The sequence below is a fragment of the Lacerta agilis genome, chromosome 2, assembly GCF_009819535.1.
Source record: "Lacerta agilis isolate rLacAgi1 chromosome 2, rLacAgi1.pri, whole genome shotgun sequence".
NCBI lineage: Eukaryota > Metazoa > Chordata > Lepidosauria > Squamata > Lacertidae > Lacerta > Lacerta agilis.
In genome coordinates, this window is record NC_046313.1 from 84,873,944 (window position 1) to 84,899,521 (window position 25,578).

Below are 25,578 nucleotides of genomic sequence, written 5' to 3' on the forward strand. Positions count from 1 at the left end.
GGTCCGTCAGCTTCCTACCCAGAGTCTCATAGTCCCAACACAAGGGTGTGTTGATACTAGCAGTATTGTTTGTACCCACATGAATAATCAGGAAGGGGTTGAGGTCAGTAGGCTTTATAAGACGTCTCTGTCACATCGTGACTCTTTGCATCTGAAAGACAGCACACCTCCTGTTAGCTCCGCACACTACTGTCTCAGTTCCCTTCAGTAGGGAATCACCATTACACCTCTCTTTCTCATATGAGGAGTAACAGGAATTCTTCTGTACATTGTACCTTACATAGCCACCTCAAGTACTGAGGTCTGCAACTGCTGTCCTTGCTCCTCTGGTCCAGAATCAGTGTCTGAGATGGGGGCATGTAATCAATTTTGCAGCTCCAGTGACAGAGCATGGCTCCTGACAGTCCTGCGTCTGTATGTCCTATTCCTCCAGTGGTTCGTCTTATGCATTGGGCAGGCTTTTCCCTTCCTAGGGGCACCCCTCACTGATTACTGTTCCAGGACGGTCCACTCTGCTCTATCAAGAAATTCCTCATCTTTCCCAATAACTCAAATGTGAGTAACAGTATCTCTGCAGGTTTGAGTTTTCTTGGTTCAGGTGTAGTTTTGCACATTCTCAGGCAGGAAGACAAGCATGGCACAGGTGTTGCAGACCACTGCAACAGCTTTCTTGCCATCCATGTCTCTTGGTCCTAGATCTTTCTTCTATGTGTTCAGTTTAATACTTAGTGAGAAGACAGTATTATTACTAATAGTTATTACTTAACAACTGCCAGATTTTGTTTCATTGTTGGAACTGTATTTTATATTTACATATTGCCACAGAAATTATTCTTGCTTATTTGTGCACTGTGGATGGTGTGTGCATTGGGTGGAGTCCAGTTGGTCCTTCTAGCGCTGTTGTTCCAAAGGAGGCATCTGCTAATGGAGATGGGGAGGCCAGTTTTCTCCTCTCTACTGCAGTCCAACACCTCCCCCCCCAAAAAAAACCTGTTTTGGAGGGTTTGGGGACCCTCCAAAACAAATTTTCAGGGGGAATTGTGGGCTGTAGTGGGGATAGAAAACGTACAAAAATAGTCTCTTCTACTGATCCACTTCTCACTGGATCAGAAGTCTTTGCACTTGTGCAAACGCACCAATTGGATGTAGCCAGTTCATATTCCATACTGATTTGCATTCTGAGTTGTCACATACATATCATGTACATAAAAGTTTTTTACTTCTTCTATACCCTTTTGTGGCTTAACTGCGCATATAACCTAGCAATGGAGGGAAAACAACATCACTTTATGAAGTTATAAAATATGATTCCACTAAATTGTTAAATCTCACATGATAAAATATTTCCATTTTTGTTATAGATTGTCACAGATCAGCAAACAGGGCAGAAAATCCAAATAGTAACAGCAGTGGACTCATCAGTCTCCCCAAAGCAGCAGTTTATATTGGCTAGTCCAGACGGAACAGGAACAGGGAAAGTGATATTGGCTGCACCTGAGGCTTCTAATACCAAGCAACTTATCTTTACCACCACAGATAACATTGTGCCAGGCAGAATACAGGTAAACACAGCAATTAAATAAGGGTATGTGTGTCGGACATTAAGCAAAGGAAACATTACATAGCTTATTAAAAATAAAATGTTTGTTTCATGCGATAATATATGCAATGAGTATAAGATGTACATATTCACCACAATAAATAAATATGAATGCTAAACAAAAAGAATTGTCTCTGAGAATGAGTTATGTGTTAGATGAGGCAAAAGGTATATAGTTTTTCCTGGATTGTTATATATACTGATTCATTGCATATGCTTAATGGTCAGTTATAACATATCTTGTTACAATCTGATTCATCTAAAATGATTTACTGTTGAAGGGTTGCTTGTTTTATCTGAAAAAAATGTAAGTGCTGCCACAGTTGAGGTGGCTACTGATCAGCTCCTCACAGGGTTATTTACTTAATTATACAATAATTTATATCCTGCTTCTTCACTCCAAGTGGCTAACAAAATATAAAAACAAACACAATAATAAAACAAACCATGATTAAAGCAAGTTACCAAAAAACTAAGACAAAAAGCAGCTTGATAAAACAAGAACAATGAGAGCCAGAACAATAAATTAATTAATTAAATTAAGTAACAAGCAAGTCAGAGGTTTGAAAAGACATCTTCAAAATACTGGCAGAATGCAAATGGGATGTTATTTTAGGGCTGGGAGTTCCAGGTGCTGCCACAGAGAAAACTCTTATACATTGTCACAGAACAGCTGGTCTTAAAGAATAGGCTAATTCACATGGGAAGAGTGGGTGTTTCAGGTAGTTTGATTCTAAACTGTTTAGAGCTTTAAGGATAACTGGCACCTTGAATTGTACTCAGAAATGAAGGGGCAGCTGGGGCAGCTGATGTAGTAAGACACCAGTTTGCCCCGTGAATATTTTATTGGCAGCATTCAGCACCTATTGAATTGAATTGGATTTTTCAAGGGTAGCTCCACATAGAGCATGTTACGGTAGTCCAGTCTATATGCTACTAATGCTTGTTGGACCAATGGTAGGTCTGACTGCACCAGTAATGGGCACAGCTGGCACACCAGCTGAAGCTGCACACAAAAGTACTGCAAGCCACTTGAACATGTTGTAACAAGACCAGATCCAGAAGTGCTCCTAGGCTACAAGCCTGATCTTAAGAGGAGTGCATCCTGTCCATAATAGACTGATATTTTATCCCTATTCTAGTAGGCCTACTGGCTGATAGTACCTCTGCCTTGTCCAGATTTAATTTCAGGCTAGTCAGCCCATCACTGACTCCAAACACCAATTCAGCAGCTCTCCAGAAGGAGATGGCAATAAGATATAGAACTGAGTTATAAAAATTGCCTCCAGAAGATTGCCTCAAGGGCATGCTAGTTTGCAATGCTTTTGGCTTGATTAGGAATGTATGGAGCAAGCCTGCCATATGATGCCAGCCAGAAAACATTTAGTTGTGGAGCTGCCACTAATGTGATTTTTCTCTTTCCATTGGCCTGTTGTCAATCCAATATAAGGTTTTTCACGTTGTCTTCAAAACCACACCTGCACCTCTGTATCCTTTCCCCCTTTTATCTCACTGTATTCATATTTGTCCATTTCATTATCTTTAAAATTTCAACTTTTCTTCATTTTTGTTACTTACTCACTGCTGCATGGAACATATCCCTTTCCAGAGTCTCCATACTTCCCCCCTTTCTTTCCTTCCAAAGTACCTAAAATCCTGTCATTACTTTCACTTTTCTTCTATGTTAACTTGAATGGGACTTCTTCTGATACAACTGTTTAAAAATTTTAGGCAGCTCTTTTTTCATTTAATTTGAGATGGAGAGTGGCACTGTAAGCCTTCTAAATATTTCATTTTAGATTGTGACTGACTCTGCCTCTGTGGAACGTTTGTTGGCTAAAACTGATGTCCAGCGACCCCAAGTAGTAGAATATTGTGTTGTCTGTGGAGACAAGGCATCAGGTATGTTCTGTAGGAGAATCATTAGATGTGGTGCAAGAAATTGACTGTGCTCACTGATGTAAAAAAATGGAACTTGTGGATTGTTAAGCATATGAATTTTATTCTATAATATTGTTCTGGTGAAACAGCTCAAGCTAGATATTGCCCAGCAGAGTGTAGTTCTATTCCACTTTCTCCTGAGAGTAGGTAGCAGTATTCTAAGGGCTTGGAGAAGAATAAGATGCCACATGTCATACTGTAGGTGGTGTTGAGGAAGCTTCTGATTGATGACATGAATTGCCTGGCCACGTTTGGGTGTGCCTGGCATAGCAGTTTCACAACATATGGAAGTTTAATGTCAACCCCTAAGAGCCGTAATACATCTTGATCTTTATGCAAGCACAACTCAAGCTTACAATCCAAATATGCAACCCTCCGTATTTATCACCATCAGGGTAAGCCTGGGGATTATTGCAATTATAGTCTGCTCAACTACTTTAACTTTAAATTCTAGTATTTTGACGCTCCTACATACATCACACCAGTTAGCAACAGAAACACAATAACAAGACTATCCTTGTTTCCTGAGCTGAATGAAAGCATAGTTAGCATTTTCTGCTTTCTAAATATCTGTGGGTAGATACATAAATTCAAAATCTGGCATAGGGCTAAGTTTTCATTTTTTGTAATGCAGAATTCAGCATTAATGCCACTTCAGCTGTCCACCATGTTTTAGTCAACTCATTGCTGCCTAACAATCATAGGAGGGACATTGCTTGAAGAAACAGCACCAAAAACTCCTGCCAAACAGCATTATCCCCCTAAGAGAAGTTTTGTCTTATTAATGGTTAATTTGTGCCATGCAACATGAGGACTCCTAATGCTGACACAAAATCAGGAACGGCCAACATGGTGAGGTGGTGCTGTGCAGGCACTCGACCAGCAGCAGCATCACTGCTCTTTACCTAGACAGGGGTGAAAGGTAAGTGGCAAGGTCAAGACTGCTTGGGTGTATCAGTGCACCTGTGCAACCCCAACCTGACCACCACTCTGCCCCACCCTTTAGGGTTGCTGCCATCAAGGGGCACTGTGGCCCCCTTTGCCATGTCAGCCACTCCTGCACAAAATTCAATGGCTAAATTGCTGACTGGGAACCAGACAAATGCAGCATACACCATGCCAATCTTAAAGCCCTGATCTGTTTCTGGCCACAGTTGAAAATATTGATGTAACCTTTAAGGTTATATGGTGAAGACTTTTTGCTTACAAGCAACCCACAGCTTATTAACTATAAATGCCTCAAATGTGGGACCCAGGGTACTTTAAGGACCTGTTTCTCCCACATGAATCTGCCTCAATGTTACGATCATCCTCAGAGGCCCCTTTTCAAGTCTTCCACCCTGGCAAGGAGATTGGGCTTATAGCTGTGGTGCTCTAATCCACTTGGTACTGAGTCTGATGTGTTTCATTTGCCCATGACTTAGGTAGATTATGAGTTAAGCTGGCCCTACACTGGCATATATTTAACTGTTCTGTGTTTTCTACTTTTAAACCTTGTTTTATTGTGTTTTGAATGCTGTTAGTTGGTCTGCCTTCAGGATGAAAAGCTGGATAAGAAATATTTTAAATAAAATAAATGCTATGAGTAATCTTTTTAGAACCATACTAGTACATCACTGATGGGTTTAAGCACAAAATACTCCCCAGTCTAACTAACAGAATAGCATGAGACATTGTGTGTGTGTGAAACCTGAAAATGCATGCAAATACTTGAGGATTTTCTTCTGATAGGAATACAATGCATATTAAAAATGTGAAAAAACTGAAAACCAAACCACAGCAACATCTGAACAAAGAACCCTGCATATTATAAAAATAATTCTAAAATCCATCTTCCTGTCACATTAGTTGTATATTCTTAATTTCTGGGTTTTTTTAGGTCGTCACTATGGTGCTATCAGTTGTGAAGGATGCAAAGGCTTCTTTAAAAGGAGTGTGAGGAAAAATCTGACCTATAGTTGCCGTAGCAACCAGGACTGTATCATCAATAAACACCATCGGAATCGCTGCCAGTTTTGTCGGCTAAAAAAATGCCTTGAGATGGGAATGAAAATGGAATGTGAGTCTACAATACACAGAGTGGTTCTTTGTCTATCAAGTGATAGATATGCATAGACAAACAGCCTGTTCTGTCAAGTATAGTTTAGAGGCTTGTGGTTAAAATCAATTTCTGTTGTTCTTTTTTATAATTGTTCATTATCTAGAATCAAAATTTCTTTAATGTTTTATATTCTAAGTCTTAGTTTTTGGATCATTTGCATTGTGAATGTTAGAAATAAGCATTAAATGACTTATAATGCTTTTTGTTACTTCAACCATGTAGCAGCAGTGGTTGAGGTTTCATAATATTCCAATCACAGCATTACAAAAATAGCTAAGGTGCTATTTATTGTGAAAGGTGTACAGTATCTAAAGGTCAGATACCTTGAAAAATGGCAGTATGATAAGAAATAAGAAAACAGCCACAGGACATGATATCCAGCAGCCTTACAGTACAACTAGGCAGAACATTAGAACACTACTAAGTAAGATGGCATGACTTGACAGTGATGAGTAATGTCTAGGATGGGCATGAAAGTTACATGATGGTAGAAGCTATGAGGTCACTCTTAACTGAATAGAAGCTGCTTTGTAGGTAGCTATTATGCTTAATAATGCTGCCATGTCTGCAGGTATCCAGTCCTGGTTTAGGTATGATTCATAGTGCCAGAGAGCACAGAAACGCCGTTTACCTTCCCACCACAGTGGTACCTATTTATCTGCTTGCACTGGCGTGCTTTTGAACTGCTAGGTTGGCAGAACTGCTAGCTGGGGCAGAGCAATTAGCAAGTTCAAGAGGCTCAGTGGTTTAGACCACAGTGCCACCAGTAATCAGCCACCAGTAATCAGCCATCTCCACATTTCTGAGATTGAACTATTGGGTAGAACTGGAACTGGTGCAAAGCATTCACTATCAGTGAACTAAATTGAGCTAAGACTGTATGCAAGCTAAAGCCCTGCTTTAAGAATTTACATGTTTTACAAGTCTTTGAATGAATGATTTACTTTTAAAGCTCTATATCTTTATGTGATTTAGCTGTACAGAGTGAAAGGAAGCCATTTGATGTGCAGCGTGAGAAGCCAACGAACTGTGCTGCTTCAACAGAAAAAATCTATATCAGAAAGGACTTGAGAAGTCCTCTAATAGCAACCCCAACTTTTGTAGCAGATAAAGATGGGGCTAGGTATGTGACAAATGAATCTTACTGAGGTGTATGTAATTCTGAGCTCTTTCAAAGTCACAGAACTAGAAGATAGCATTTAAAACGTGACTCAATTAGTTTCTAATTAGTCCCTAGTTTTGAGATGATTCTTTCTTGTGAGTTCAAATGCTATTAGTATGGAACTTTCCATACTTACTTGGATACTACCTGTCATAAGTCATGATGTAATAAGAAAATATAGCTTATTCTTATTATTATTATAAAGGACACAATACAGCTTAATGTATGACAGAACCTTGCCTCAAAGGATTTGTACTGTTAAGGCTGAAATGAGGCTCTGATATTGTAACCTCCCTGAGACAAAGACTTGTCATGTGCTCATCTCTGTTGTATCATGCAAAATGAAAGGGCCCTTTTCTTTCACAGAAGGCGTTGTGATCCAGCAAAGGCTTTTGCTGGAGCAAGTGGGGAAGTGATTTTTTCTGAATTTCCTCTTCCTTCTGCAGTCTCCCTCCCAAGTAGCCGCTCACCCTGTTCCAGAAAGATCCCCTAAAATTCTAGTCCACATTCTTGGGGGGGGGGATGGGATACAGGGTAGAGGATGAATTGGTAAAAATTGTTGTTCTGCTCCTTCCCAGCAGTGTGGCCATTGCATGAGTGGAATTCTGCTTACAGGATATCTGGGTCAAGTCCTAAAGTGTTTACCTGTCTATATGAGAATAGCCAATATTCACATTTTAAATCATAGGTGGCTAACCTGTGACCCTCAAGGTGTTGTTGCATGACAACTCCAGTCATCCCTGGCTGGGTCTGACAGGAATTGGCTTCTTACAATATCTGGAGTGCCATGGATTAACCACCCTGCTTTCAAACTTGAAGGTATTTTGATAGAGAAATCTATCAGAACTGAAAGGCATGGCACTACTTTTGATTATCTGAAAGGGAAATGGTGTGGTTCTTTAATAATAGATTATTACTCATGCTCCCCTTTCTTGAACAGATCAGCTGGCCTTCTTGATTCAGGGATGCTTGTGAATATTCAGCAGCCGTTAATAAGGGAAGATGGTACAGTGCTCCTGGCTACAGATTCCAAGGTATCTTCCGTAGATTTCACTGTACAGTCCATATTTTGTTGCTTCAATAAGGTGCTTTTTGTGCAGATATATATGAATATATCATTCCTCACAAGGAGCACAGCTCAGTACAACCATTGAAGGATGATTGTGTGGATTAGCGCATATCCCAGTAATGAAGAAAAAAGACTTGGCTCAATCAACTGGCCAATTTATATTTTGTTTATTTTTATTTTTTTCAATGTAGTTTTAAATTCATTTTCTCTCCATTGCCATGTTGGGAAAGTGGCATAATGGTTTTAATAAATAAGTTTACTTAACACGTATTCTTTACTAATATATATCTTTTTCTTTTTTTGTAGGCTGAGACAAGCCAAGGTGCCTTGGGGACACTAGCAAATGTTGTAACTTCACTTGCTAGTCTAAACGAGTCGCTTAATAATGGAGACACTTCTGAAATTCCACAAGAAGACCAATCTGCAAGTGAGATCACTCGGTAGGTACTTCATATTAAAAACTTAATTGACTCATCTCCCAGTCCATTATATGTAGTTAGTTAACTGAATAAACTAAAGCAGCAGCATGCCAGGCTATGGATAATAGGCATTGCCTTATATTAAAGCAAAGGTCGGCAACCTCTGGCCCATGGGCCGGATGCAGCCCATGAAGGCCGTTTTACCGGTCCACGAGCCACCCACCAACTGAGCAACCCATTTGGCAAGCCCCCCGTGCACTGCGCTAAACCGGTGCAGCGCGGGGACTTGCCAAGCGGCGCTGGAAGTTGCGTCTGCGCATGCGCAGATACTGGAAATCGTGTCTGCACATGTCCAGACGCCGAAAATTGCTTCTGCACAGGTGCGATTTTCGGCGTCACGGACATGCGCAGAAGCGATTTTCGGCGCTACGGACATGCACAGACGAGATTTCCGGCATCGCACTGCGCATATCCGGTCCACGGACGCTCTCCATGGGCTTGATCCAGCCCATGCCGGATAACCTTGCCGACGCCTGTATTAAAGCATCACTGTCAAGTTCTATATTTAGATTCTGTCATCAGCCTGCTTAACTTTAATTACTCTGTTTAGCATTTCGGGGAATGGGTTATAAATAGCAAGATAACAGAATGCTGCTGTGAAGATACTATGACAGTGAAGGGATTTTCTATTAAACTATTTCTAATTTGCTGTTTTCTAGTCATGGGATTCTACTACAGAGGCTCTCTTTAAGTTTGTAATGGATACAAGTGTGACCTAGAACAAAAACTTTCAGCGTGGAATGCATCTATTCCAAATTCCAGCCATTTAGTTTCACTTCATTCACTGATGATGTTCAGCCTTTATCGGATTGTTTTGAAAGTGGGGGTGGGGGGAAGAGTTCAGCCCTTAGGACTTGTACTTCTGCAAATCTTGGAGTTCTTATACCTCCCTTTTGTGTGTAGAAGTTGCCATTTTGGTAACAAAAGGATACGCACTCAGTGGGCTGGTTCTAATGTCACAGTAAGCCGAACTATGGGTTACCAGGACCACACCAAAAATAAAACTGACAACGTAATGCCATTATACAAATCTGTGGTGTGACCTCACATGGAATACTGTGTACAGTTCTAGTTGACTCACCTCAAAAAGGTATTGTGAAATTGGAAAAGGTTCAGAAAAGGGCACACTTGAACCTTGTGGGGATTCTATGAAGTTGAACGTTGGAAGATTCAGAACAGTTAAAAGAAGTACTTCTTCACACAGCACATAGTTCAACTCTGGAACTCGCTCCCCAGGAGGCAGTGATGACCACCAACCTATGTGGGTGTAAAAACAGATTAGACAAAGGAGCAGAGGCATTATCAATAGCCATTATCCGTGATGGCTATATTTGGCCTCCACAGTTGGAGGCAGCAGTGTTTCTGAAAACCAGTTGCTGGAAGCAACAGGAAGGGATAATGCTCTTGTGCTTGAATCCTTCTTTCCCACAGGCATTTGCCCACTAGATGGGTCGTTGGCCTGATCCAGCTGGCTCTTCTTATGTGGGCTCCTGAAGAGGAGCTTGCAGCTGCTTTGCTCCCTCCTGGACTTTTTTATTGCTGCACTGAGCTAAGCCAACCTTGGGCTTACTGTGTTACCTGAATAAATCTTGACTATAGGACTATAGGAAACAGCTTGACCATGAGCGTACGTTCATGCAACACACTATGCCAACCTTTGGTTCAGCTCAGTGCAGCAGTAAAAAAGTCCAGTAAGGAGCAGTGTAGCTGCAAGTTTCTCTTTGGGAACCCACACATTTGCACAGCCCTGGTAACTATAGTTTGGCTCACCATGCCATGACATGTTAAGCAGTCCAGATAATTAATTCACTATTGATACATATGATATGTACCTGTGTACAGAAGTATAAGTGACATTGTGTTTTAATAGACTTACTCTTATTTGCAGTGCATTTGATACTTTGGCTAAAGCACTTAACACCACAGATGGAGTAACAGCTCAGAATCTGGCAGATGGGATGGATCCCACTGGTGGTGGGAACATTCATGTAATCAGTAGGGATCAGTCTACGCCAATCATTGAAGTTGAAGGACCCCTCCTTACAGATACTCATGTGACATTTAAGGTGTGTGTGTTCCCTTAATTTATTTGGCAAATATGCCAAGAAGCACTTTTTAAAAAAAAAGACTTTTAACAAGCAAAAATAAGTCAGTGAACATCATCTTCACTTCCCATGCTGTCTGTTTTCCTTGAGAGTTAACTATTTCATTGGAATCTCTTCAGCTGATGCCCATATTACAATTTATAAAGGAGGGAGCAATGGTTACCCCTTAAACCCCAATGGTAAATTGAATACATGTGACCACACATGCATTCTGGCATCTACTGAAGTCTTTTGACTGAAAAAGTTCTCCAGCTTCGTAAAATTTGAGAGCAGGACACATTACTTGACTATTAAAAGCGAAGAGTTTTGTGACTATGTACCAAATGCCACACATCTTTAAAATATAAAAATGAATTCACAATATTTGTATTTGTAAATTTCAAACTTTTCAAATTGCTAATAGTTTTATGCATTGTACCTGAGTTACTCTATATTCACAGTCTTGAAGTCTTATCCCTAACTGTATTGCAGATCCTATTTTAAATTCAAACCGATTCTTTCTGAATGCAAAGTGTGGCTTCATTAGAGCTTTCATTTTTAATGGGGCAGACTTTATATTAAGAAAACTGGATCAAACTGTTACAGAGTTTGAATGTTTAAAGAATTAACACTATAAATTATAAAGGCTTATGGTATATTTATGGTTCCATAACAAAAGGCTCTGAACATGTTCTGTATCCAAAATGCATCTATTAATGATTTTTAAAAGAATTGATGAAAACGGGCTTTTATACATGTACATTTCTGTTCTCTTACAGTTAACCATGCCAAGCCCAATGCCGGAGTATCTGAATGTGCATTACATTTGTGAGTCAGCATCCCGCTTACTTTTTCTTTCCATGCACTGGGCTAGATCCATTCCTGCTTTTCAAGCACTAGGGTGAGCAGATTATTTCTTTTTAATTTTTTACATAAGGAATTGGAGGGATCTTCTCAATCTAAACTAGCTGTGAAGAATGAAATTATCACACATCAAATGACTCCTCTTTCATATCCCCATTTAGTTCTCACTAGACTCACCACATTTTCCCACTATAACCCCAGCAGATAACTCAATCTTTTCTATCTCCTTATATATCCCAATCTCTATTTCTCCTTCTTACTAAAGCCTTTCCAACACCCCATATTCCTTTCACCCTTATTTTGTTATTTGTGCATGTGCTTCTGGGTTATGAAGCTGGCTTGCTGAAACTAATTATTTGTTAAACCACAACCCCAAATTCAGATGCAACAATATGCTGAGCTGAAGGAAATAAAGGTTTCCAGTGTCCTTCCAGCTACACTGGGGAAAAAAGAGAGGAGGGGAAAGTGCCATCCCTATGAGGCTAAGTTCATGAACACTATGCTAATCCAAGGTTGCCAATATTTTTATACCTGTGGGTACATTTGGATTTCTGAGCAAGTGCTGGAGGTGCCACCCCTCCTAATCACACACAGACGAGAAAGAAAGTACCTATATGCACACTTTAGAATTGACCTAAACCTTGAAAAGTTCAGAGAGATGAAAGAGGAAGTGGAAGTATCCAAGTTCCTCATTCAGCCCTCATCAAGGAAGAAGAGGTAACAACCCTCACCATCTCATGGCCAAGGGGACAGTGAATGGGAGGTGGGGGCTCAGAGGCTTCTCAGGCACCAAGGAAGACCTCCTGGGCACCACATTAGCGGCCTCTTGTGTAAACCATATTTTAGTGTGAAATCCTAACGTGGCTATCAATTTCAGTTAAACCATCAGAAAATCTTACACAGATCCTATTGTGTATTTTGCTAGAATATTTTATGTCTATTGTGGGAGGGAGCTTAAGCAGTTCAAAGTAACCAGCACATTATCTTTAAATAAGGGTTCTACAGTTTTCTTTCTGTAATCAAGATTCTACTGACTTTTTATTGTGTTTTGAAGATTTCTGTAGAACTTGGGAACTTAGCTTTTTGGCACAGGCTTTGAAGTAGTGTATTGCATAACAGCTGATATTCTGTTTGTCACATATTTTGCCTGTGACTTCTTTTCTCCCTCTCTTGATTCTATGGTTCTTTCTTAACTGTAAGTTTGTATGTAAATTACATTTTCTGTATTGCTGTTCAGCATGGAGACTACTAAGATGGGGGGTGGGATCTCAAAAATATTTGTAATGAGGGGAGCAAGCAAAGGACTTGTAAGCAGCTGCCATATTGTCCATTTTTCAGGACAATTTTTCTTCCAGCTGTAAATGTTTTTTGAATGGGAACATTTGCCCTCCTACAAGCTAACACAAATTCCACCATTCTTTTCAGCACAGCAACGCGAGCCAGTCAAACATTGCATGTAATACATGCATAAAATAAACTTACCTAAAATAAAATCCTAATGCAGCCCTAATGCTCAGTAGTTACAAAAAAGAATTATAATCTATGCAGAAAAATGATACTGATAAATCTTACTATATTTATTTGCTTTTGTGCCTTTAGGCAGGACTGTAATACAAGCCTCGTCCGTGCATGCTGGAACGAACTGTTTACTTTAGGCCTTGCACAATGTGCACAGGTGATGAGCTTGTCAACTATTCTGGCAGCCATTGTCAACCATCTACAGAACAGCATACAGGAAGGTATGTGTGGCTTTTTTTTAAGGCTGTGATTCTAAGCACAGTTAACAACTTGTAATCATGTCATTAGGACTTACCTTCCAAGTATACGTGTATAGAATCTGGGTGTTAAAAAAGCGTCTGTTGGGTGGGAATAAAATTTTTACTAAGTTGTTTCTAGAAAAAAATGTTTCACCAACAACAAGGCATAGAGCGCACATGTTGGGTTGTATATTCAGCTGCTACATTGTGGTTGACAAGGAAACCTTGCCCACTCAGCAAGGCAGAGGGGAATACACCAACCACTGTAATATTTATTCTCTTGTGCACATATTAGTTTTCTGTCATAAAGGTTTCCTTGAAGAATTTACTGATTTTCATAGTAGATTTATGAAACCAAATCAAATAGTTCTTCAGAAAAACACAAGAGTCCTTTGGCTTTTTGTATTTATTTTTAAAATTATAGGCAGAAGTTTTAAGTGGAGCTCTAAATGTGGAACAATTATTGTAGCCTATTTGATAGGCACTTGACAGTAACAATTACTGTATGAAAGCCAATGAATAGCCACTTAACTGCACTAGAGCAACTATATGAGAAACAACAGTGCCATGCATGAATTTTGGCTTAATTCTTTCCAAAGAAAACAGGTAACAGTTGGAAAGTACTTACTGGATGTAGAAATTCTGAACTCTGGAATACCTTACATGGTTTGCAAAAAAAGGGTCAATGTTTGGTAATAAACATGAGTAAAGTGTACATCTGGAATTCCATACCTTTCTGTTCTTGCCTACTTTCATTTGTTGATGTAACAGTCAGTCCCAAGAATGCTGCCTTTGTCCAGCAGATTACAGAAATATAAGTAGTTGTACAAAAACCATCTGTTAGAACAGTAATGCTATATTACGAAGTTGCAGGCTCATGTATCTACAGGAGAACTTTTTAGTATGATGGGTTTGGTTTTGGCTGTCTTGTTGTGCTTGTTATGGGTCTAGAAAAATAAAGTTAGCAGTTACCAACATTTACTGATTTAATTTGTTAAATCCTTTCAAACTTAATTATAATAGGCAGGTTCCGCCCCCAAGCAAAGCCCTCAAAAACAACAGAACTGATGTAGTTCCTCTGGGCAAGGAAAGAGGCAGGATATTCAGAGGCCATGGAGAGGTAGGTGCCCTACGTTTGATTAAGTGTAGGGCTGTAAGATTTTCCAGCATCCCAGATTTGTGGAAAGAACAGGCACAGTGAAATTACTGGCCTCGTGGAAAGCAAAGGATCACAGTAGATAAGAGAGCTTGCTGCAACTGTATGGTTGTAGTGCACTGCCTTTTGATTTAAACCAATTTTTGAAGGCCAGGGATAGATAGAATTATTAAAGAAATGTTTCCTGCCCCAAGGTTTGGGATGTAGGTTAGATTAAACAGCAATATCATTGCTATTCTTTGATCAAGAGAAAAAGGACAACTTGCAGCCTGCTATTTGTGCTATGTTTAACGAATGTAGATTAAGGGTTTTCAATATTATGGCGGCAGAAGAGTCATAAATATCTACAGTTATTACCAACACAGGCCAAGGAAAATATTTAAGTCATAGTGAACTTTGCTTATTTTATATATAGGTCATGCAGCATGCAGTTCTTAACAGAGGAAAATGGGGAAATAGTTCTTGAATGGCAACTTTCTGTTCAGAATCTTTTTCTACAAATGGCATCTCTGCTCTCCTGCATTGACTTGCATAAATGCAAATGTTGCAGTATAAAGAACCAAAAAATACCTCTAAGTGAGAAGGAATCCTTCCACAAACCTTTACAGTTTAAACTCCCCGACATTATACCTAAACAAAAATGTCAAGTGCTCTTAAATTCTGATAAATTACAACCAAGATTGGATTTTCCTCAATCATTTTAAGAAGGAATTGAAAATAGCATGAAGGACTGGACAGACTTGAAATGTTATCACACCCATGCCATCTTTTCCCTCTACACACTTCAGCCTAGCACCAATTCTATATTTTCCCAACTAGAGCCGGCTCCTTATCTTGTACACTGCTTCATTAATTTTCAGATTGTCTACACTGTTAACAAAATAGCAAGGGGTAAGTTTCTGGCATATGGAGGAGAGTTATAGAAACATTCAATTAAATCTATGAAGCATTAAAAAGATGAGGGTAAGCTGCTGATTCCAGTCTGCTAGATAAAACATATATTTCTAAATATGCATTTATAGAGGGAAACTGTCAATCATCATTACATTAAGCTTTGTCTTTCAAATAACTAGATAACATGTCTGTCTGGGTGATGCATTTTAGGTTACTTGGCAGTCACTTAGGTCTCCAGTGAACATTCAGTCATATTCCAAAGCCTCTGTATTTCAGTACATATGGAGGCTTCTGGTTTACAAATTAAAACTCACTGAGTAACCAGACATGTGGAAAAAAGAATGAAATCTAGCAGTTTGATACATTTTTCCATGAAAGACTGCATACGTTTGAACAGTTTAAAACTGGTTGTCATCTGAAAAAGTCTAGATAGTTGGTTGACTTACAGTTTTGCGCTCTGTTAAGAGAATGTGTAATGTCTACTTGTAGATAAACTTTCTGGAGACCGAATAAAACAAGTGATGGAACACATCTGGAAGCTTCAGGAGTTCTGTAATAGCATGGCTAAGCTTGATATTGATGGATATGAATATGCTTACCTTAAAGCTATAGTCCTCTTTAGTCCTGGTAAGGCATTTGGTAATTATTCCCTTCTCTTACATTCTGTTTTGGTGCTCAATTTACAAGAGGGTAATACTCTGACACCAGTTAAATCCAATGCTGAAGAAAATGCTACAAATTCATAATATGGTTCAATTAACTGACATATTTTTGTTTATTTTTTCTCTTGGTTTTATTGGGGTTTACTTATGTTTAATTTCAAAGTATTAGCCATACACTTTCTTAAAAGCTATATTATCAATCCACCTTTCTGCTGCTATTTCATCTTCCCACATCTGGAATAACCCCAGCAGCATGAAATACTCAGTAATACACTTGAGGATAGCCCTAAAGCAGACAGTGTAAGGCTGGTGGATTGCAACCAGTCTGCTACAGTTTTTCCACAGCCTACACACCACTTGTGCTAGCTCAGGCTTTCCGGGAGGAAGCATTAATAGCATGGGATGCAGTCTGCAGACACATTACCTATCCTTGTGCCAGAAGAAATACTTGATGACAAAACTGGCCCTTTGCTGTTGATTTTCAGCAAAGAGCTGAATTGTGCAGGACATCTAAAGTTTGGGAGAAGGCTTTGTTTGCAAAGCTGACAATGTTTTGTATTGGATGTGGAATATTAACATAAATATATCTGGTAGCTTTTAATTTTAAAAATTATAAAGGAAAATGCTATTACCTATTACACTGAACTTACAAAAAAATTGTACTGTTTAAGAAGCAAATTAACAGTGCAGTCATCTCCTAATATTTAACTCTGTAATTTGTCTCCCAGTTTCATGTATAGTAATCATTTCTTGTCTTGAATAGACTTTAGAGTGAAGAATATTAAATATTTTTGTGTTTTTAGCCTATTGTATATTTTCATTGTTTTTACTTTTGTACACTACTTGATAATGTTTACATAACAGGCAGTATATAAATATTTTGAAATAACTTTAAATGAATGTATGAATGGCACACAAATGTTTGAGTGGAAAGCAGAAAGTCATGAGATAGCACATATTGCCTCTGGAAGCTTTCCAACAGAAGATTCTTTCTAAAAATAAATGTCATGTTTTTGATAGAAGTAAATGCACAATGACATGTTTGTATTTTCTTTAGATCACCCTGGTCTCACAAGCTCCAGCCAAATAGAAAAATTCCAGGAGAAAGCTCAGATGGAGTTACAAGACTATGTTCAAAAAACATATCCAGAAGATACTTACAGGTATTTTATCTCTCTCGCACTTACCTGGAAGTAATTCATGTTGTTTCCAAGTAGATGTGTGCTGAGTTGTATTCTAAGTCATTATTTCCCCCTCTGTCTGTTACCCATCATGACCTGAGTTGGTTTAGGTGTCCAGTGGCGATAAAATCCACAAGTAAAGTGTAAAAACATTTAGTGTTGTTAGCTAGAGGATTTGTGAGTAATAATAATATATACAAGCTGTTAAAACTCTGAAAACCTAAATTAAAAATAATGGTCTTATTGCTACATATATAGAAGCAGAATACAGTTTTAAGATCTTGTAAATAGTTACATTTAGAACCTCATACATTTATGAGGTTACTCTCTATTGGTAAAAAAACAAAAACAGTCTGATAGGTATGAAAACACAAAATTGGATTTAAAATTATTTGAACTCTCCCAAGCCAATGGGGTTGCTGTGAGCTGTTTTAAAATATTTGTAAAACATTTTAGCGAACTTGAATCATTTCATAATCCATGTGCTCTTTGATAGTTATGGGATCAGTTGCCCCATGGTGCTTCATCTACATATCTCCCTTTTCAATGTTTTTAAAATTGCATTTAATTTACTAAGCTACCAGGAATCCTATTTTATCTCTACAGAAATGAATGGAGCAGTGAAACTACTAACTGTCTATGCTAATTCTGTTTCAAGAACTTCTCAAGATAGGATAGGGAAACAGCACTTTGCCTGTATCATAAATTCTATTTTGGGGGGTTGTAAATAAATATATCTGTACATTCCTGTGTGTGTCCCCCTCCGGAAAAAAAACCCTATTACAAAGCACTGCAGGGTTCTGTTGGACTCCAGAAATAAATTTTTACCCAGAAGGTTAATTCTACTCCAAGTTGGCTTTATTGTGATACATAGGATAACACCCTCATAATGTAAATTACTCCCAGGTAAGCGTGTATAGGATTGCTGTCTAAAATACGATACAGCAATAGAATACTTACGTTGTATTCTGTTAAGTGTAAGTTGGAGTTTTAAGGAGTTTGTACTTGGCAGCAACCATTAGTGAAGGGAGAAAGAGGAGGAACATGATGTTGATATCTTACCTCCACTACTGGAAGGTAGTATGCCCCTGAATGCTGGGAATTGTAAATGGGCAGAGTGCTGTTGTGTTCATGTCCAGCTTGCAGGCTTCCCACAAACAGGATGCTGGACTAGATGGGCCATTGGCCTGACTCAGCAAACTCTTCTTCTGTTCTTATTTCACCTAATCAAGTTGCTATAAGTGGATGCCAAACTGTTAACCTGATGTATACCTTTTCATATTCTACTGTCTTCTTATTTCAGACTAGCCCGGATTCTAGTTCGCCTGCCAGCACTTAGACTGATGAGCTCTAGCATTACTGAAGAACTCTTTTTTACTGGGCTCATTGGAAATGTTCCAATAGACAGTATCATCCCTTACATATTGAAAATGGAGACAGCAGAATATAATGGCCAAATAACAGGCTCATCTTCCTAGAAGAGATCAGTGCGTCTTCACAGATCAACCGAGTAATCATAATACACCGATTAACCTTGGCATTATGTACAAATATTTTGATCATGTTCCCTTTTCTTGTTAAATTTATTCCTTTCCATATTGAAAGACAACTTATTCCTATCCACATTGAAAAACAAGATTTTAAAACCTGTAAAAAATGCTTTTTCTAGGATCCACTTCTGCCAGAAGAAATACTTTAATGCCTTTTGATGAAAGGGTTACAGGGAGTTGCTGAGCAAGATTTTTATTTGGAAATTATCAGTGAGCAAAAATAGGTTCTATAATATCAGAATACTTGTTAAAAAGTACTTAAGTAAGAACGCTGGCTTGGATCCAAAGAACTGCAGGTGGAGTTCTGCTCATGAAATGAGTCTCTCTTAATCCCTCTGCCTTCATGCAGCCATGCCAAGTCACGCCTAAGCAGTAACAACCCATGCAGCAGTGCAGGTGAGGCACCACTGCTCTTGATTTTCAGGCGCAGTATGCCACTGGCACACTCTCTCTTCTTCACAGGATGGAGAGGGGTGAGGAGTTCAGGGCTACGTAGGCACATGAGGGCATATGTTTGGCTCTGTGATGCCACACAAATCTGATTGGCAAGTCTGATTGGCTCTATCATGCCACCCAGCCCCAAGTAGCTCACCGGGGCAAGACGGTTTGAGCCCAACTGCATCCTGGCCCAACTGCACTGTCTGCCAATTAGTTTCCGGGCCCAATTAAAGTGCTGGTTTTGACCTATAAAGCCTTAAAAGGCTCAGGATTGCAATACCTCAAGGACCGCCTCTCCCCATATAAACTGACCTGGACTCCGCAATCATCATTTAAGGCCTTTCTTCATGTGCCATCTCCATGAGAGTTGCAGGGGGTGGCAACCCGAGAATGGGCCTTTTCTGCAGTCGCTTCCTGTTTGTGGACTCCTCTCCCCAGGGAGATCCATCTGGCACCTTCATTATACATTTTTAGGCACCAGGCGAAAATGTTCCTCTTCAATCAGGCCATTGGCTAATCATTATTATATAGCCTTTTAAATGTATTTGTGGGAGGTGGGGTTATTGTTTTCTTCTCAACTATTTATTTTGTGTTTTTCTCCTGTATTTTTTATCTTGTGAACAGACCTGAGATCTTCAGATGAAGGGCTGTACATAGATTTAATAATATAAATAAATTTAATAATATAAATAAATAAATAAACCCTCAGGTAAATCGTCAGTGATGCACTTTGTTCAGAAGCCAGGAGAGCAGTAGTGTCCTTATCTATGCCACCACATGGGCTGCTACTGCCTAAGGGTCAGATCACCCTCCAGAGTGCTATGCAGTGCCACATGGAAGGTTTCAGCTGGCAGAGAAAATTGTCAACGCACCCTTGAGCAAGCAGGAGTGCTTTCCACTTGATTTAAGGGTTCTTTGTATCCAAGCCCATATTTTTTATATTTTAATTTATATTTTAAAATTACCAGGATGTAGTCATTACCAGCACTTTCAAAGCACTTCTTCTTAAAGCTATGATTTTGTCATCTTCTTGCTTGTATGAGCAAGGTAAGTGAATAATAGCATTCAGGGTAAATGAATAATTGTGTTTTATATGCAGTCATATGCTAGTGATTTCTGTGAAAACATGGAAGAGCTGTGGGAGACAATCATTTATGCTACAAAATTTCAATTGTATGTGTTTATTAATAATGTGATCCTTTCAATGAGATTTCAATACTATTTGAAGTTAAACTTTACTAAATGTTTACAGCATAAGTGACACAAGATTTATGGCTCTGCTGTCAGCTGAGTAAGATGCCGTAGAAGTTATTCACACTGGAAAAGAGCATACTAACTTCTTAGCTTTGTAAAGGGTAACCATTGAGATTTTCGAGCCTGGCGCTGTTTACTTATAAATGCTGTAGCATAAGATGCCTTTTTATTGTGCTGCATCAGCCGCTAAGTGGTGAGGACGCTATCAGTTTAAAAAACAGCAAATGTGTCCTTTAGTACATTATAATTTCAAACTCATTCATTCTGTCTGACACTTGAGAAGACTATTTTGGCATATCACATTGTCCAGTACAGTTGTTACTTCAGAATTTGAGGCTTAGTCGTCTTCTTAAAGGTTAGAAACTTATTTTACGGTCCAAATCCTATACGTGTCTACTCAGGAGAAAGCTCCACTGGGTTCAGTGAGACTTACTCCCAAGTGAATGTGAATAGGATTACAGCTGCTCTGAGCAACCCCTAGCTATGGTAAGTCAAAATAAAAAAAATAAAAATAAAAAAGTAGTCCAGTAGCATCTTAGAGGTGAACTAAGTTTGTTCTAGGTAAAAGCTTTCGTGTGCATGCACAATTCTTCAGATGGTAAATCAGTGTAACTTGAAACAGCTTGAGTTTTCCCATCCCAAAATCCTTTCAGGAGGATTTTGACTTACACCACCTTTTTCACTTGTCATATTATGCCAGGTTGCTAGGTCACATGACCCAGTTGAAAGGGGGTTGGAATAGGTCTCTCCTTGCTCTGTCATGTCCCTATTTGGGGGGGACTTATGCTGGTTTAGCCACTCAGTCAGGAAAGCCAACTCTCATCCTGGAGAAACTTTGTTTTGAATTGCACTGTTTGCCATTTTCCAACCTACACTTGCAATACAGCATGTTATATTCTGAGCCACTTTGCGCATGGCATTTTCTCTACCTGGGCATAATTCTGTAGGAAAAAGTGTGCAGTCAGCTGCATGCATATCATGCTTGCATCTGTTAAGGTGTGCTTTGTTCTACTGTATCCAAACACACATAAATAACTCTTGACAAAATAGACATTTCAATGATTTCCCCACTTTGCAAGGCTCATGGAAATATATTTCTACACAGATCTTACCTCTATATCAGAAAAGCATTGTGCATGAAGGGAATCCCTGCTCCCATAACATAACTTTGTGAGTTCTTTTTAAAGTTTGGAGTACTAAGAAATATTTATTATGTCATAACCTGTGAAAATGCTTCCAAGGGCTGGCCATTTTCTGTTTGATCTGTGTTGCTTTATTTTTAAGATAATGTGTTGCTAATCACACGAAAACAACTTCTCAGATTGCCCTTCAGTTGAGATCATATTCCAACAAGGTTGGTTTTTTTGTCTTTCTAGTTAAGCTCTCGGGTGTAATGTTGGAGGGATGTCTTACAGGACCAGGCACAGTTCAGTCACCTATTTACCCCCATTCATAAGAATCTTCATTTATAACCTACATTTCAGGAACGAATTCAGTGATTACTTAAGAGGAGCCAATATCTCCGGAGATCATTAAACTACACTACTCTAAATGATGGTTTGCTTTGTAAGCTCCTGGGTGTATCCAAATCAGTTACACTTCCTACTTTTAAAAATGTTTAAAAAACAGGGTGAGTTACAATGTAATCCAAGTGGCCTTCACAGTGGGCTATTTCTTCCTCTCCTCCCCCATTCCGAACCCCCAAAACCTGTTTTTGAGAGTTGGGAGGCCCTGTGGAGCAGTTTTTATGGGGGCACAGGGGGCAGGAGGGTAGAGAAGAGAATCCAGAAGCACCCTTGTGCAAGCAGATTTCTATTGCGTAAGTGGAAAGACAACATTGGGTGTCACTTCCTTTAATTCACACAAGAACTGCTTCAGAGGAAGCGAAACAGTGTTGTATTTCCTTGGTTTACTGTTTAGCTCTGACTTTATTCCTAAAATAATTTATGCACATGCAGTCAATAGGTCCGTGAGCACTGAATGTCTTGCAGGAAAGGAAATACGATGTCAAAATCATGATTAAAATTAATCAACTCTTGTCTTAATTAAAAATGACAAAAGACCCAACACGATGAACCTACTATGGTATTGTGGTATAAACAAATTAAGATATAATCATATATTTTAGAATATGTATAGTGTCAAGACTGTGCACTTTTATTGAATAAATTTGTAATTTAAATGGTAAAATATCCTAAAAATAATTTTTAGTACAATTTTGAGACCAAAAATGATTCCTTATAAAACTTAGAGGAGCATATACTTTTTAAAGTGACATCTGCTACACTGAAATCTGGGTGTTGCAGGTTTGCACTTTTTGATCCACAAACTTTAAATTAATTGAGTTCTGCTTTATTTTGGATCCAGCTGAAGTACTGTTTCTAAATAGTGTCATTTAATGACTGCTATGAAATATTTGAATATTTAATTTTTTGCTAAAAGGCACCTGTTTTGTCATTCACTGTTTCCCATCTAGCCTAGCTTGCATATTCTTAAGGAAAAAAGTGTTGATTAAAGTTCAGATTGTCTAGGGTTACTTAGTAAACATACTTGGAAGCAAGTTCCTTTTGAGATCTACAAGATTGGAAGCATCAGCATTTAAAACAGATTTACTGTGTGCCCTGCCAATTGTTAAATAAGATGGCAATCTTGAGTTTAATTGATTTCAGAGGGACTTAGACATGCATGTCTATTAGTCTGCAGCCTCAGTGGATTATGGGAGAGGCTATGTGGCAAGCTAACTAACATACTGTTCTCCCCCAGAGCTTCGCTTGCCATGAGTTACAGGGGTTCTGAGTTCTGCAAATAGTTTCTGTAAAAGGAGAGTCATAATTTTAAAAGTATGTGTCTGTAGGTGTTCCTATTTCTTCAAAACCAACTTGTGATGTAACATTGGAGGGAGGAAGAATATGCCTTTGATGGGGGAGGAGTCAAATAAGGTGTAGCCAAGCTCTTGAGCTCCCCTAAAGAAGTGCTTTGGATCCCGGCCATATTTATTTGTGTGTATGATGTTTTATGTGCTTGTATCTAACTTAGTCTGGTATATTATGTACAGTGTAATATAAAGTGTGTATGTATGTATATAGAACTATGTACAGTCATGTAATCATATATATCAGATTTCTATATGTTAACAAAAAAAAGATTTATAAATGCATTGCAAATATTGAGCTTCCTAAATTTTATTTCTTGCTCAAAGCTCAGTCCTGGTATGATCATATGCATCTCACTTTCCTCAGTAGAGTAGGTACCTGTTTCTAAACCCAGGATGTATTTGCACTTTTTCTTAAATACTGAAACTATTTAATAGTTCCACATCTTATTTCTAAATACACAAAAGCCCTGTTTAAATGAAATGAGGTTGTGCAGTGATAGTGTTTGGTGAATTGCATCTGTGGACCATAAACATTTCTATGTTATTGAGACATGCAAAGGGGGCTTTTAAAACACTTCTGAAAGTTCTTTTTTTAAGTCTTCTTTTCTAAAGCATGTAAAGCTTCATCACTGTGTTTATAATGTCTGTATGTCCATTGAAGTTGCTAATGAGAAGGAACAAGGTTGCTGCACAACAGATGTGTGTAGTTTTGTATTGACAACCATCTTGTGTAATTGAGCATAAGGCAAACTGCAGGAGTAGCGTCATAAATGTCACTATTTGCTGGCTACGTAATGCATGGCACCATATTTTTCCTGGCAAATATAATATATTTCTTTTTAGAGAGAGACCACTAAAAAGAATATTTTTCAAAAATCAAGTTTTTAGGAATTGTCTTATGCTACTACTGAAAGTCTATGGAAGGTTTCAAGATAGCCTGTGCAGGAAAGTAGTTTGTGTGTTACAGACAATATTTCTTACTGCCCTACCTTCCCTAAAACCTGTTTATAGAGTTACTCTGGCTTGCTTAGGAATTCTTTCCTTCGTTTCCCGTGGAAGAAACTTGGGTTTCAGACGGCAACAGTTGGTCAAGAATGACAGCTAGCTGAGCATGCATGAGACCTTTTATTTTAATGAAAGAGTACTAGATTTGTGAAGTAAACAAAGGACAAGATGCATCCTGGTACATTGAAAGATCTCCGTCGACATTCCAAGAAAGACCAATTTCTCCCCTTCCTCTTTTGGCATGTGTGGATGAGAGCCATGCACCCAAGCGGGAAGCCAAGATCTTACAGGTTATATGGCAGGTCTGTGTGTGCCTCCCATTTCATCATCCAGTCTTTGCTTTCTTTGGAATTGAAGTAACATGCATAGCATGGAGGGCAGCAGGAGGTTGATGGAGGACTTGGGAGGTGAACACAGTTTGCTTTTTCCACAATGCCTTGGCACCCTATCCACATCCTTCCACATCCAGAGAGGGAAAGGAGAGAAATGGGTCTCTTGTGAGGATCACTGCACATGCAGGTATCGTGTTTTTGAACAGAATGCGTTCCGGGAGTCCATTCGACTCCCAGAACCATTCGAAAACCAAAGCACGGCTTCTGATTGGCTGCAGGAACTTTCAGCTTCCGAAAACCGGAACACTCACTTCTGGGTTTCAATTGTTCAGGAGCCAATTTGTTCGTGAGCCAAGGCATTCAGCTTCCAAGGTATTGAGCTAGCACTAGGAAGAACTATGCCCAAAGTTAATTCTTGGAAAATGAAGCTTGCTATTCTCTTCTGCACCTTAACAATCCTGATGCCTATACAGTCTAAGACCTGATCTTCACACATTTTCCTACTGGTCAGTGCTCTAGGTCTGATCTTTTAAAAGTTTTGGTGAACTAAGGAGTGTTTCTAGTAGTTGTGTATACAATCTAGCACCTGCATAGTCTTGCACTTGCAGGATTTGAGTTCTGACTGTAAAGTTCATAAATACTCCTTTATGTTGGGCATGCAATCCTTGGAGAAGCATTTCTGCCCAGCTTCCATTTCCTGACCTGCTGCTTAATAAATGTACATAATTTTTGTTTTTGTTTTTTTAAAAAAGAAATATTTCAACTGTGGATGTTTTTGAAACATTTTTGGCAGGAAGCTCCATTGATTTAGTGTTATGACAATCGGTACTCTGTTTGCTTTAATTAAAGTTAACATTTAATAGAAGACTTCTATCATAAAATGATTTCCCCATTTTTTTAATTGTTCCTTAAAAGGTACAATCCCCTGTAACATAGGTACTAACCTGTTTTCTGATTCTAGCCAATGAATGATTTGAGCTGTTTCTGGAAACAAGTATGTTACTTTTGCTTTCTGTACCACATTTGGAGGGGCAGGGGTGTGGAAAAATGGAAATCTTACCATAAGGCTGGAGGAGTTTTGAGTAGTCTATTGACCAAAATACAGTATATTTACTTGCAGTATCTATGGAACTCATATGCCGAAAAGACTTCTGTGACTAACCACTAATTCTAA

At 38.9% G+C, this 25,578-nt stretch overlaps 1 protein-coding gene across 5 annotated transcripts in view; it reads left to right on the forward strand.

Annotated features, from left to right (window-relative positions):
• Nucleotides 1-19,109, forward strand: part of NR2C2 (nuclear receptor subfamily 2 group C member 2) — a 35,128-nt gene extending 16,019 nt beyond the window's left edge. Inside the window, exons 4-15 of one of the 5 annotated variants that reach the window (XM_033141110.1) lie at nt 1,362-1,562; nt 3,400-3,502; nt 5,421-5,600; nt 6,618-6,765; nt 7,745-7,838; nt 8,180-8,313; nt 10,241-10,418; nt 11,216-11,337; nt 12,900-13,039; nt 15,597-15,746; nt 16,827-16,932; nt 18,254-19,108. In XM_033141110.1, coding sequence (XP_032997001.1) covers nt 1,362-1,562; nt 3,400-3,502; nt 5,421-5,600; nt 6,618-6,765; nt 7,745-7,838; nt 8,180-8,313; nt 10,241-10,418; nt 11,216-11,337; nt 12,900-13,039; nt 15,597-15,746; nt 16,827-16,932; nt 18,254-18,428 — 1,731 coding nt within the window. In that variant the 3' untranslated portion in view covers nt 18,429-19,108. Of the gene's footprint in view, nt 1-1,361; nt 1,563-3,399; nt 3,503-5,420; nt 5,601-6,617; nt 6,766-7,744; nt 7,839-8,179; nt 8,314-10,240; nt 10,419-11,215; nt 11,338-12,899; nt 13,040-14,080; nt 14,178-15,596; nt 15,747-16,826; nt 16,933-18,253 lie in introns of those variants that run through there. The other 4 variants (XM_033141112.1, XM_033141113.1, XM_033141114.1 and 1 more) reach the window with 4 other exon arrangements.
• The last annotated feature ends 6,469 nt before the right edge of the window (nt 19,110-25,578 follow it).